Here is a 15618-nt window from a genome sequence, read left to right as displayed (position 1 = left end):
TTTTTTCCAATTTTGACCAATATAAAGGACTAAAATTCTAACAAAACTCTCCGTGTAAAACTATAATTCTTTTATGCTTATTAAAGAGTTTTAACTGAAAATCATTCAAAAAGAAACAAAGGTTTGTGCAAATTTACAAAAAATAAGTAAATTCATGAAATAAAAGGGAGATAATCCATTTTGTTGCTTTTTCAAATTTTGACCAAAATCAAGGACTAAAATTCTAACAAAACTCTTCATGTAAAACTATTATACTTTTATGCTAATTAAAGTTTTAACTAATTAATTCAAAAAGGAATAAAAAATTGTGCAAGTTTACTAAAAATCAGTAAATTCATGGAATAAAAGGGAGTTAATCCACTTTTTTGCTTTTCCAAATCTTGACCAATATCAAGGATTTAAATTGTTCTTGAACTATTTCAGAGAGGAAATAATTTTTATTGAAAGTTTACATGATTCAAAATGATAAATTGACAATGCAAGTAGGTTATCTGTTTCAGTCTGACTTTCTTTTATTTTTCAAATTATTAAAGATAAAATTCTATCAAAATTATACAATTAAAATCATAAAACTTATAAATACATTGAAAATAAATGGATAAAATTGAATTTTGTATTTTTCATATATTTTCACAATTAAAGGAGTACAACATTAAATTGATCTTTCTTAGCCTGCTTATGAAGCAGCAATACAAAATCTACATAATAATGTTATTTAAACTTCATTAATTCAGAAAATAATGTAATAGATAAAAAATGGACAATATATTGTAATTAAAATTTTTATCAGATAGACATTAAGGCTTATAATCAAATGTGATTTAAACAAACTTCTAATGTCTAAAATAAGTTGACTGCAAAAACAAAAAAAAAGCTTTTCATCTATCAATGTTCATTATGACATATCTAGCTTATTTGAACAAATAAACCAGAACTGTAAATTGTGTGAACATCAATATACATAGATAACTAAGAACATAATAGAAAGCATTTTAATTTGTCTACCATTTGTCTCCTCTCAAACATTGAATAAAATAACATGTGACGTAAATCGTTCTTATTCTAAAGCATATTTGATATCAAAGTAAGCAGAATCTCTGAGGAGCTGTATCAACAGGGACCCAGGGTATGTGGTACAGCTTCTCAAGAAAAAAATGAATACAAATAATATCATTTTAATATGAGGGCACAGTCCTGAAGACTTTATTTTCCAATTACTTTCTAAGGAAACTGATCTAAGGAACCTTAATAACAAGCTTTAAAGTTTATGCACTATATTTTAACAGTCATTTGTTGGATTTGCAGAGTTAACTGATTCAATTAATTCAGATTGATTTATTGCAACAGCAGCAGCTACCAAGTCATCATCTTCAGGTACTATTTTGTTGTTGTTACTTGCATTAGCTGATACCAATCGAGAGAAGAAAGATGTAATTTGAGTACTATTCAAGCATTCATTTAACTGAAAAACCCGTCTGCCCTCAGTATCCCTCATAGATTTCATTTCTGATGCGACATCATCTGGACTGCATTTGTTTTTACTTTCTCTCCTTCATTGAATTTCTTAATAAGGAAGTTTTTTATCTTGGTAGGAAATCTATTCACCTTTCTGGCCCTTTTTAATGCCCAACCCATAGGAATGGTTTCTACAGCTTGTTGATTATCTGTACATTGGCTGGCAACATTTTTCTTCCTTGTAACAATGACATTGTTGCAGAGTTCTGCCCATTGCTTGCGAATGATATCATATACGGATTCTCTTTCTAATCTTAAATCATGTGTACCTAATAGAACATGATTTTCTAGAGTTCTGTAGGAAGCATAATGCTTAATACAAGCTGGTTCTGGGCAATCAAAGGAGAGTGTTGTCTGTAAAGCAGATGAACTGACTGGTCTTATTGTTGTGGTCTCAGTACTCATTTCATTTTCTACAGCATTACTTTCAGCTTTTGTTAACTTGATCTTTCCTTTGACCTTTGATGGCAGAACAAAATCTGTTACAAGAGTACATCCAGTTTCATTTTGACAATGGCCTGATAATTTGGTTAACTCACTATAAGTCATTGACAACCCATCCCCAATACCATAAGCTTTTCTGAATACAACACCAGATTCTGTGTACTGAACATCGTTGTAATGTGTGACATTTTTTAAATTATGAGTCTTGAGAACATGTTTTGACGTTTCAACAATAACATGGGCCACTTGACATCCAGCTACACCTGTATGAAAGGGAATTGAACTTAATATTATGTAATAAACAGCTGCGCCATGAGCGCATGATACGCCCGTCGTCTTGTGTGTGAATTTTTATGCAATAAGCATAAAAAGTTTCTGACATACGGCGTGACATGCGAAAACCCCCCTTTTTTTTTTACAAAAAACTCAATATCTCTAAAATAGAATTTGAATCAAAACCAAAAAGTATACAGATCTTTAGATTAATATAACTAAGAAGTGTGTAAAATTTTAAGCAATAACCATAAATCGTTTTTGAGATACGGCGTGACATGTGAAAACCCCCCTTTAAAAAAAAAAAAAATCAATATCTCAAAAATAGAATTTGAATTAAAACCAAAAAGTATACAGATCTTTAGATTAATATAACTAAGAAGTGTGTAAAATTTTAAGCAATAATCATAAATCGTTTTTGAGATACGGCGCGACATGTGAAAAACCCCTCCCCTTTTTTTACAAAATACTCAATAACTCAAAAATAAAATTTTGAATCATCACCAAAAAGTATACAGATCTTAAGGTTAATATAACTAAGAAGTGTGTAAAGTTTTTTGCAATAATCCTAAACTGTTTTTGAGATACGGCGCGACATGTGAAAAACCCCTCCCCCTTTTTTAACAAAATACTCAATATCTCTAAAATAAAAAAATTTGAATCATCACCAAAAAGTATACAGATCTTAAGATTAATATAACTAAGAAGTGTGTAAAGTTTTAAGCAATAATCATAAATTGTTTTTCAGATACGGCGCGACATGTGAAAAAAAAAACACACACCTGTTTTAGTTACTAAGTCCCGTAACTCAAAAAGTTTTAATCTTATTCTCACCAAAAAGTATACAGATCGTTTGACCATCATAAGTAACAACTATGTTAAGTTTCATGAAATTTGGATACGTCATTCTCAAGTTACGGTGCGACATGTTTACACCGGACAGACAGACGGACGGACAAAAATTGACGGGCGTATAAAAACTTAACAGATGCAATGATTATGTTTTGACCTTTGAAACTTATGTAACACATACTATAGTTTAACGTGATTTTGTTTATAGAGCTGGTAAATTAAAAATGTATTCGTGTACACCAATTAATCTTTTGAATAAGTCAACTGTCAATTAAGTGATTGTCTCTTGTGCTGTATTTCATAATTATTCTTTTTTTATAGTTTACTCTGCTATTGAGTCAAGGCTTCACTTTGAAGCTACACTGTGACCTATAATTGCTTAAATTTACTACTTTAAGTCTTGGATAGAAATATGTCTCAATGGTAATCATACCACATCTTCTTATGTTTATAGAATAAATTCACAATGTACCTTTTCCATAATCAATTGCAGTTTTCATGTCATCTGCATTTAAAATGTTATTTTCAGTTGCCACAAAGGATCTCATCTTGGTTCTCATATGAGCAATTTTTGAGTCACAGTAGGACTTTCCATCCTGAGCCTCTGAATATGAATATTGCTTTATTTGAATACCTGCAAAAAATCACAAAATAAACATGTACAAAGATTTGAGAGAGACTGCTTATAAACATCTTATTAATTCACTTTTATAATAAAGTTCAAATGTCACCAAAGCTCATATTTTGAAGTATTTTATTTATTTTAATAGCTTTGAACTAGGCTGAAGTTTCTGTTTGTATTCTTAAATATTTTGTTGTGTCTTTTTTTCTTGTTCAGATCATTTTATGATCTTTTGAATAAGTCTTCTGTCAAAGGCTTTTTTATATTTAGCACATATGATTGCAGCATATCAAAATATTGTTTTAAATTTGTACTGTTATGTAGTGCAACTTGACCTAATAGCATAACTTTTTTTGTTTTTTATCATAACAGTTCTTTCTAAGATGCACTGTTTTTTCCATATAGAACTTGTAGGACTAAAATGATAGTTGCAATATAAAATAAAATGCTCCGCTGGGCGCAGCTTGATACGACCGCAGAGGTCGAACCCTGAACAGTTGGGGCAAGTATGGAGGTGTAATACCACCAAATCATAGTACGTCACATCCGGTTGCATACGAAAATAGGTCGAAAAAAAATATTCCCTTGAATTTGACAGTTGTAGGTAATTGATCCTACATTTCATTGCAGTAAAACATTTCTGAGTCATAAACATATATCTTGGGTATTTCAAAGCACCATTATTTCTTTATTTGGGGTTTCTATAGAATATTTTGGAAACTTGAGGTTACATGGTTACTAAAGCTTGTACACATGTTAAAAAAGGGGGAAAATTTGATTGGTTAACTTCCAGTGATGGTTATTTTCTTATATGCAATAATGTTATGTGAAATTTTTTCTATAGTACTGGACAGGATAAAACTTTACTCATGCCAAGTATTTCTTTATTTGAAACAAAGATAAATTCTGCACAATTTTTTGAAAAGTGCAAATTTAACAAAGACTAATAGGGGAAAATCAATGGTGGTATTACACCTGGACACAACATTCAAGCTTGATACAGCTCTGAATTTGGATTGTGATGAAATATTTGACACAGCATAGGTTTCTGACACAGAAAGAATGTGGTCTAAGAACTTGATTTTTTTTAATTTACCTATTATGGTCCAATATACAAAATCAAAATACATGGTTAGATTCAGCATATCAAAGAACCCCATATATTCAATTTTTGTTGAAATAAATCAAAGTTTAATTTTGGACCCCAACTTGGACCAACTTGAAAACTGGGCCAATAATCAAAAACCTAAACACATGTTTAGATTCAGCATATCAAAGAACCCCAAGAATTCAATTTTTGTTAAAATCAAACAAAGATTAATTTTGGACCCTTCGGACCTTAATGAAGACCAATTTAAAAAAACGGGATCCAAAATTTAAAATCTAAATACATGGTTAGATTTGGCATATCAAAGAACCCCATAAATTCAATTTTTGTTGAAATCAAACAAAGTTTAATTTTGGACCCCAATTTGGACCAACTTGAAAACTAAGCCAAAAATCAAAAATCGAAATACATGTTTAGATTCAGCATATAAAAGAACCCCATATATTCAATTTTTGATGAAATCAAACTAAGTTTAATTTTGGACCCTTTGGACCTAAATGTAGACCAATTTGAAAACTGGACCCAAAATTAAAAATCTAAATGCACGGTTAGATTCAGCATATCAAAGAACCCCATAAATTAAATGTTTGTTGAAATCAAACAAAGTTTAATTTTGGACCCCAATTTGGACCAACTTGAAAACTGGACCAAAAATCAAAAATCGAAATACATGTTCAGATTCAGCATATCAAAGAACCCCATATATTCAATTTTTGTTAAAATCAAACAAAGTTTAATTTTGGACCCTTTGGACCTTAATGTAGACCAATTTGAAAACTGGACCCAAAATTAAAAATCTAAATACACGGTTAGATTCGGCATAAACATAATTTAAAAGCAGTGTAAGGGAAGTAACCAAAACGTTGGATTACCTCCCTTACACTGTTTTAAATTATCTTAATTGTTCATTAACCATTAAACAAGGAATTATTTGAATCTGGAATAATTTTGAATTCTGGAAAATTGACGAGAAATATATGATGAAAACTAGCCCAACTAAATAGGGTTAGCCATGCGCGCATGGCTAAGGTGGGTTAGTTACTAGTAGTTCATACTGAAATGATAGTGAAAGTAAAATTAACTTTAGCCATGCACGCATTTAACAAAGACTAATAGGGGAAAATCAATGGTTGTATTACACCTGGACACAACATTTACATTTCTAATCAATTTTCCAGAATTCAAAATTATTCCAGATTCAAATAATTCCTTGTTAAACTTACTTTATACATAATTTAAAAGCAGTGTAAGGGAGGTTATTCAAATGATGTATTTGATTTATCTCCCTTACACTGCTTTAAATTATGTTTTGTACTAAAGTATTTGTCCATTAACCAGGACAACCTTGTTTTTCCCCCTTTTTTGCCCCTAATTCCTAAACCGTTTGAGCCATAACCCCCCAAAGCAAATCCTAACCATCCCTTTGTGGTATGGAAACTTGTGGTATAATTTCAGAGAGATCCATACACCGTTCCACAGTTATTGTCTGGAAACTAGAAAATGCTTATTTTTGGCACCTTTTTGGCCCCTAATTCCTTAACTGTTGGTACCATAACCCCCAAAATCAATCCCAACCTTCCTTTTGTGGTATTGAACCTTATGGTAAAATTTCAAAGAGATCCATTCACCTAAACTAAAGTTAGAGTGCGAAAACCAATGTGTCTTCGGACGACGACGCCAACGTCATACCAATATACGACCGCAAACATTTTTTGCGGTCGTATAAAAATAAAAATTCCACTTTACATTCAGTTAAGCTCTGTATTAGTTGGTGGGGAAATATCAAATTATATCTCTTACCTGTTCTATTGCTAATTTGAGGAAAAGCAATCCATAAATGTCCGCAATGGTAGCAGCCTGCGTTATCAGAGCGAAGAAACATATCTGTCACCTGAGGTAGTTGGATTGTAACTGTTTGCAGCACGTGTTCCAACAGTGATGCCACTGCAAACCAATCGTATTTAACATTCTCAAGAACATGAGTAAATGTCCTATGCTGAAATAAATTATTGTAATAATGTATTTATCTGATATCATTCTTACTATCCAAAACTTGTTTGTCCTTAAAATACTGTAAAAAATGAGTTCTTGTATTGTCCATTGTCTTTGAACACTTCATTGAAGACCTTAATTAATTGTTACATTTTATTAGTATACAATATTTGTTAACATACAATTACAGTGTTTGCCACCTTAAAATCAAGTTTTACATCGGACTTTTATAAGTTTGTGAGTGAATTGGTCCAGTTTATACAACAATAAATTCCTTTAAAAAGGCGTTTAATCCTACAGTATTTTCTTTTAAAGAATATATTGTCCAAATTTACACTTCTGTTGAAATCATTAGTCATACTAAAAAGATATGTGTATCATATCGATTTCAGAATATAGCACAGTGAATCAGACAAATAATTTTTATTGCTTTAAAGATAAATAATAATGAGGTTTTATTATCATAAAATTAGTTACCCCAATTTCACCACTTTCATCTCTATAAATGCAGACACTGACATGCCAATGTTTTCCCCTTTGGCCAAACCAATCTGTTTGTTTCTCTCTGTATCTCATTGGTAGAAATTTCATGGCCCAGTCCATCACTCAAACTCCTTCAAATCGCTTTAAATTATCCAGCTTTTGAATTCTAAAAAGATCTTGATTAACATTTCTAGCAATATGAGCTTTCCAGTCATTGATTTTCTGTAATGCATCCTGGAAGTTTTTGGTGGTATCCTCTTTGAAGTCATCATCTCCCATCTTACCAATACCTTTGAACACATCATGCTCTATGCCATGTAACATTTCACACCTATCACACACTAATGTATGAATGTGCTCACAGGGACTTTGAAAATGACAGTTTTCAGGGTCACTCAAAAGCCATTGAAGACAATGGTCAGCACACAGGCAGTCTTTTTCCAGATGAAGTTTATAATCGGTTTTGAAATAAAGTTTTGCTGATGTGATATTTTTTTGTATCTGTTCATGTTCTTCAGTTGATAGAATGGATCTTTCATAAATCTGTTTTGAAATTTCTTTTAGTGATTCAAAACCTTCAATTCCCTCAGCTGCAATATTGTCTAAACCGTGTAAATTGGTGCAATTAGTAGCAGCCCAAGTATTTAGAATTTTAAATAAAGTTGATTTAGAAAGTGGTTCAAAATTTGATTCTGTGCAGTATGAAAAGTACAGGTCTATAATTTTGGAGTGATTTGTTGTTCTGATTACATCTGGTATAGTAATATTTTCCCCTGAATCCAATTTCAAATCTCTTGTACCATAGGATACTAGCTGCATAACTGAAATGTCAAAAAAAAACTTATGGCATGTTCCAGCTTGCTATCATCCATTCTTTGACGTGGTACTTTTATTTTATTTTTGACTTGTAGACCCAAATTTGTAGAGGTATTGAAATGAAGTCGTGCCTGGTCTATACGATACATTGTTATACCTGGTATTGCTATTTGAAGTTCTGCTTTGGTTAGTCTATTTGTGATAACAGATAGAATTTGCATTTTTAAGGAATTGTCCACTGTTTCCATGTAGAGTTTTGATAGATCTTCTATCATATCACTGTCTGTTGGTAAAGATTTGTCTCTGTTTTTAGTTAAAACTTCATCTTTAAGTAAGTGTCCTTGTTTTGGAGCCATAAAATCCAACAATGAATCAATAGATTCATGTGCTTTCCGCTTGTAATACCTGATTGTTGAATCTTTTACATCTTTAACATCTTTTGAAGTGTAGAACGTAAGGGGCTCACATTGATTGATTCCATTACCACATTAACTTTCTCCAGTGCAAGTTCACTACAATCACTCCAATTAGAAGTCTGGGAGTTTGTGGTCTGGGAGTTCTTTTGTGAATTCTGAAATAATATGTATAAACATAAATAGACAATAAAACAAGAAGCTCCTAGAAAATATGAAGAAAAAAAACAAATAGTTATCTTGGTGTAGTCAGGGGCTTACAGAATGTTTACAGAACATATTTCTTTTAAAGGTACAAAATACTTGTGTTACTGTCTTAGCAAACATAAATGAATAATTTACCTCGGTCCTCCCTTTTACAGAAAATGTCAGTTACTAAAACAATGCATTGGAACAAAATATTCTGCTTATTTTTCAAATTAAAATGTAATAATAAATTACACAAATTATTGAAATTATCATGGATATCTATTAAGATTTATTCATTCATATTTCTGTGTGTAATTATATATCTATTAATTACCCCCGGGGTAAACAAGAATGGGGTGCTATTTACATCCTGGTAGTCAACCAATCAGATTGCAGGATACATAAATTTTAATATACCTCAGGGTTTCTATGTAAACTTTGACTTCGCTTAGGCCCATTTTGAATTCCCATTAGTCTATTTGCCAATTACCAAATTTGACTTCGTTCTTTAAAATTTCCACTTTAAGGGAAGTAATTCAATCCAAAATTAGATCATGTGACACCAGACATGATGCCTGATTTACTGAACAAACCCTTATAAAAACGGCATCTTGTAATGTGATATCTATTTATATGTTACACAAAACACATTTACAGATAAAATGTCGCTATTATTTCAACCATGTACACCAAAAATGAAGTTTTGAAACCGTACAGGTTGAGTTGAAATGATTTTTACATTTGGTTAGTTAACGTTGGAAATCGCAGAGTGTGTCCGGGACTAGAGTTGCTCCCCTTTGTATGAAGTGTAAAATTTTAAGTCAAATTTGGGTATTCCATGCTAATTGGCAAGTGGGCTATTGACACCAAAATTAAAACTCTTATTCCAAAACCTTCATAACTGCATATCTGGGTATGCTCGGATTAAAATTAAGTACTGCTTTTTAGAATAAATGATCAAAGAAAATTGGAAAAAAATTATCAATCTGTCCTTATTGGACTGCTAACAAGACTAAAACTATGGCAAGCCATTTTACTATTTATTCTAACTAAGATATCTAATTAACTTTAAAAGATATTTCATCTAGTTTATAAGATATCTTATGGAGTATATAACATATCTTATAGAGTACATAACATATCTTATAGAGTATATAACATATCTTATAGAGTACTAGTATATAACATATCTTATAGAGTACTAGTATATAACATATCTTATAGAGTATATAACATATCTTATATAGTTTATAAGATATCTTATATAGTTTATTAGATGTTTTATATAATTTATAAGATATCTCATATATTTTTCTTTATAAGATATCGTTAATTGACAAGCTTTCTTATACATTGTCTTGAATCATTAACTTACAGTAAAACTATCATAATCTTCAGTGTTGCTTGGTAGTACTTCATTTAAAATCTTTATATTTTCCTTTTCAATCTGAAAATTGTAAACATATGATGTAACATATAAGTTTCTTTTCCGAGTTTTCAACTGAACCATTTTATTCTATATATAGTTTTTTTATATACATAAATATAATAAAAGTAATTTGTTGTTTCTGTATATATGTATTGTACAAATTTGATGAGTTTATCCATTTTCAATTATATTTTTAGAGTTTCTTTTTATATTCTATTGTTCTACCACTGTCTCGGGTTAGGGTGAAGGTAGACACTGGCTAAAACATTAAAACAGATTGCATTTTGGTCTCTGGTGGAGATTTGTATCATTGACAGTCATCTGATTAGTCAAGCCTTTTTCAACTGATTTTTATAGTTCGTTCTTATGTTGTACTGTTACACCACTGTCCCAGGTTAGGGGGAGGGTTGGGATCCTGCTAACATGTTTAACCCCACACATTATGTATGTATGTGCCTGTTTCAAGTCAGGAGCCTGTAATTCAGTGGTTGTCGTTTGTTGCTGTGTTACATATTTGTTTTTCGTTCATTTATTTATACATTAATTAGGCTGTTAGTTTTCTCCTTTGAATTGTTTTACATTTGTCCTTTTGGGGCCTTTCGTAGCTATGCGGTATGGGCTTTGCTCATTGTTGAAGGCCTTATGGTGACCTACAGTTGTTAATTTCTGTGTCATTTGGTCTCTTGTGAAGAGTTGTCTGATTGGCAATTACACCACATCTTCTCTTTTTTATATTATTCATCCTTCAATGTAAACTAATGAAATTAAAATGTAATTGATGTGGGGTTGTGGAAGGGCACTTTTTTTTGGTTTAAATTTGTTTAAAAACATCCCTCTAAAAATGTTAGTCTATGTAATTTTTTATTAGTAAAATACCTGTTTTGGACGTAATCTATATTTGTTATGGTCTGCAATCTCACATATGTCATCTTGATCAGTTTCAATCTAAGGAAAAAAACATTTAAAAAAAAAACATTGATTACTTTCCATATAAAATAAACAGAGAATGTCTCCATACGCCAAAAATATATGCTTGCATATATATAATGTTATAAAGGGGCATAAATCTAGAACTGTTATGGTGACACAACCAAATTCAATTTAATCTGTGTTTTGTGGTAACAAGAGTGCACACGCTGAAATGTCTCGCCTTCTTTACTAACCATTGATTTTATGTTGATAGTCCTAAATATAAAGCTTTACTACAAGCAACACATAAACTTAACATGATCAAAGAAAATGAGGTCAAGGTCAGATAAACCAAACGAGAAATACATGTACACCTTACAATCATTCAATAAACCAAACATAGTTGACCTATCGCTTATAGTTTCTAAGAAACAGTCTTAACCAAAAAAACTTAACATTGACCAATGAACCATGAAAATGAGGTCAAGGTCAGATGAACCTTGCCAGACAGACATGTACACCTTGCAATCAATTCATGCATTAAATATAGTTGACCTATTGCTTATGGTATCTAAGAAACAAACTTAACCATGAAAACTTAACATTGACCAATGAACCATGAAAATGAGGTCAAGGTCAGATGAACCTTGCCAGACAGACATGTACACCTTGCAATCAATTCATGCATTAAATATAGTTGACCTATTGCTTATGGTATCTAAGAAACAAACTTAACCATGACAACTTAACATTGACCAATGAACCATGAAAATGAGGTCAAGGTCAGATGATACTTGCCAGACAGACATATACACCTTACAATCCTTCCATACAACAAATATAGTTGATCTATTGCTTATAGTATTAGAAAAACAGACCAAAACACAAAAACTTAACACTGAGAAATGAATCGTGAAAATGAGGTCAAGGTCAAATAAAACCTACGAGACTGACATGTACATCATAAAATATTTCCATACACCAAATATAGTTGACCTATTGCATATAGTATTAGAAAAAAAGACCAAAACTCAAAAACTTAACTTTGACCACTGAACCATGAAAATGATGTCAAGGTCACATGACACCTACCAGTTGGACATGTACACCATACAATCATTCCATATACCAAATATAGTAGACCTACTGCTTATAGTATCTGATATACGGACTTGACCATGAAAACTTAACCTTGTTCACCGATCCATGAAATGAGGTCGAGGTCAAATGAAAATTGTCTGACTGGCATGAGGACCTTGCAAGGTACGCACGCACATACTAAATATAGTTATCCTATTACTCATAATAAGAAAGAAATTAACATTACAAAAAAAGTGGACTTTTTTTTCAAGTAGTCACTGAACCATGAAAATGAGGTCAAGGACAATGGACATATGACAGACGAAAACTTAGTAACATAAGGCATCTATATACAAAGTATGAAGCATCCAGGTCTTCTAGCTTCTAAAATATAAAGCTTTTAAGAAGTTAGCTAACGCCGCCGCCGCCGGATCACTATCCCTATGTCGCAGGCTCGACAATAAGCATTGTGTTTAAGTTTCATAACATTTAGTTGAAATCAATACAAATGGACATGGGTCAAATTTAATGTTCCCTTCGGTTAATCTAATCATTGTTAAGATGGTAAGCACATCTAGTTATTGTCAGGTTGTCTCCTTGACACATTCCCCATTTCCATTCTCAAATTCTCAATTTTATTGATTGGCCTTGTAAACAGCTGACAGGAAAAATAACAATGAATGATTCAACCAAAGCTTTAGTATTTTTTAATTTATAATGTTGTTACTGTTTTTACCTTATCATGTGTCATAACAGGCTGTGTGGTATTTATTTTATCCTGGTTCTTTTCTTCAGTGGTATCTTTATTTGACTGCCAAAAAAATAAATAAAAATAAAGTGGTCATACTATATGCCAGCACATTTTATGTTAGCTTCTGGATAATTGATCCTATGTAATTGTTAGAGCTCCTGCAAATAATTTTTCATGTGTCTGTTATAGCTCCTGCAAATAATGTTTCATGTGTCTATTCGCAGGCAATAAAGATAACGTAATAGTTCATGTATATATATGTATCTTAATATAAAAGCTTCTTACAAAATAAGGAGTAATAGATGATTTTATTATCAATGTTAAATTAAAACACAGTATTCAGTATAAACTTAAGCTTGAGATTTTTCATAAAAAAATGATATTTGTATATTTTTACATGTGTTTCTTAGGAACTGAATTTATCTTTTTATAATTATCACTTTGTTAGGGTTCTACCTCTCTACTATATACCTTGACATGAATAACCTGAAAATATTTGATAATCATTCAATTGCATAAATATAAATAATACATCAGATGACAATCTGTCACAAGAAATGCGTTGACTGTATATTTTTATGTCATATACAGTCTCTGACCGTATATCACCTTGTCTGTGACGTTGACAATGTGTTTTGTCGTAGATTTTTGTCTCGCCTTGACGGAGTCAAAAAGCGAGACATAGGTATGCTCTTTCCGGCGTCAACAATGTATTAGTTTGTGATTAGGTCTAGTTTATGGTGAACCACAAGTGGTAGGTTAATGATATTTGGTATGCAGTTGTATTAGCATTGGCACATCTCATTTCCATGGAGATTATTTGGCCCTGCCCCCTCAGTCATGGTCTATTGACTTTGAAACTTTTGCTTAGTTTACATGTATTAGTTTGTGATTAGGTCAGTTTTATGGGGAACCACTAGTGGTAGGTCAATGACATTTGGTATGCAGTTGTATAAGCATTGGCATATCTCATTTCCATTGAGATTATTTGGCTCTGCCCCCTTAGTCATGGTCTATTGACTTTGAAAATTTTGCTTAGTTTACATGTATTAGTTTGTGATTAGGTCAGTTCAAGGGGAACCATTAGTGGTAGGCCAATGTTAATTGGTATTCAGTTGTATAAGCATTGGCGCATCTCATTTCCATGGAGAATATTTGGCCCCACCCCCTCAGTCATGGTCTTTTGACTTTGAAACTTTTGCTTAGTTTACATGTATTAGTTTGTGATTAGATCAGTTTAAGATGAACTGCTAATGTAAAGTCAATGATATTTGGTATGCAAATTTATTGGCATTTGCAAGTATCATTTCCATGGAGATTTTATAGCCCCACCCCATCATCATGGTTCATTGACTTTGAAACTTTTACATAGTTTACAAATTAATGTTTGTGTTTGGGTTTGTTCAAAGGGAACAACTTATAATAAGTCAATGGTATTTGGTATGCAGTTGTATTAGCATTGGCACATCTCATTTCCATGGAAATTGTTTAGCCATGTACCTTCAGTCATGGTTCATCGACTTAGAATATTTGCATAACTTACATGTTAAAGTATTGCTATTTTAATTTCAACATTTGCATTATCAAAATTACAAAAAGGCGAGACATATCTCTGTGATAACAGTTTATTATTTATGACATCAATAAAGAATTCAGGTTCGCGGAATTTTTATGTCGTCTGCTTCAATTTCAAAATGTTGGTTTTTACCCTTAATTTATCATTTGTAAGAAATTTCATTGTTGCAGTATTCTTCCTGTTTCTAAGCCTTGTACAAATAAATTTTATATTTTGAGACAATGTAAGGTTATTCTCTATATATACATACATTAAAAATAAGAAGAAAACCCACATGCTATTAAATATATCATGTTTCTTATTAGTTTCTACTATACAATATAAAGGGTAAGTCTTTAAATAAATTAGGTACAAGATCTTATAATAGTTTTGCATCTTAGTGTTATTCATATCCAAAAAAAGTGAAAAGATGTTTTTTTTTTATTTCTCAAGTATGGAGTTATTTCCTGACATAGGCTGAATTATTTATTTTCAGCTTTTTGCCAGGAGTCCAGGACAAGTTATTTATTTTCACAATCTCTCCCCTAACTTATTATTAGAAAATAAATGAAAAACAAATTTAGATAGAACAATACTATTGATTTATATCATTTTTTGCTGGTTGAAAAATAAACAACAAACCTGTGCCAACTCTACATAAAGTTCCTCAGCTTAATTGAACAGCTTCACACATCGGTGCAGACATTCCACGTTGTGCTTTACTGTTGGAGGTTGTCGGGTGTCTAACAAAGCCACACCTTACTTTTGGCCTCCATCCAATTCCATACTGATATCTGTGAGCAGGGCATACTGAAATCCCGTGGTCAGTTTCAGGTCTCCATTTCCATAACCCAGCACGTAAACAAAGCAACTCCCCCTCTGATTTTACCGACTTTTCACCCATGTTACACGCTCTCAAATGTCCAACAATGCTCTTATTACAATTCTTTATAAGTTTTATACAAATTTCATTTGAAAATTTGCTGGAAAGGCCACAGTCCCCCTCAAAATATTTGTGGAGGGAACACTTCCCCAACTCATCCATGGGGGCAGCCATCTTGTTACTATAAAAATAACAACAGTAGAGCGCCCCCTATGACAAAGGGAGATAATTTTGATAGTTTTGGAGGCAAAATTTGAAAACTTTTTTAATGAATTTTTCAGAAACAAAGGATTTGCACAAAATT

General features: G+C 31.8%; 1 protein-coding gene across 1 annotated transcript; it reads right to left on the bottom strand.

Moving 5' to 3' along the window:
- Positions 1-788: 788 nt before the first annotated feature.
- Positions 789-12938, bottom strand: LOC127732775 (uncharacterized). Its single transcript, XM_052241959.1, has 7 exons — positions 12862-12938; positions 11013-11081; positions 10083-10154; positions 7284-8676; positions 6615-6810; positions 3557-3718; positions 789-2222 (listed from the first exon to the last, which is right to left on the bottom strand). The coding sequence occupies exons 4-7, from the start codon at positions 7407-7409 to the stop codon at positions 1501-1503; spliced, it is 1206 nt and encodes a 401-aa protein (XP_052097919.1). The 5' UTR covers positions 7410-8676; positions 10083-10154; positions 11013-11081; positions 12862-12938; the 3' UTR covers positions 789-1500.
- Positions 12939-15618: the final 2680 nt, after the last annotated feature.

This window comes from Mytilus californianus, unplaced genomic scaffold, assembly GCF_021869535.1.
Source record: "Mytilus californianus isolate M0D057914Y unplaced genomic scaffold, xbMytCali1.0.p SCAF_27, whole genome shotgun sequence".
Classification (NCBI taxonomy): Eukaryota; Metazoa; Mollusca; class Bivalvia; order Mytilida; family Mytilidae; genus Mytilus; species Mytilus californianus.
Note: the sequence above shows the minus strand (reverse complement) of the source record. Positions and strands in the feature narration are given on the sequence as shown.

What these genes read in the sequence shown, in the direction of transcription:
- LOC127732775 (XM_052241959.1), bottom strand. Translation starts at nt 7,409, where the DNA reads ATGGACTGGGCCATGAAATTTCTACCAATGAGATACAGAGAGAAACAA. An exon ending in ATGAAAGTGGTGAAATTGGG is followed by an intron (nt 6,811 to 7,283) that starts GTAACTAATTTT and finishes AATTTATTTCAG; the next exon opens with CATAGGACATTTACTCATGT. An exon ending in TGCAATTGATTATGGAAAAG is followed by an intron (nt 2,223 to 3,556) that starts GTACATTGTGAA and finishes CCTTTCATACAG; the next exon opens with GTGTAGCTGGATGTCAAGTG.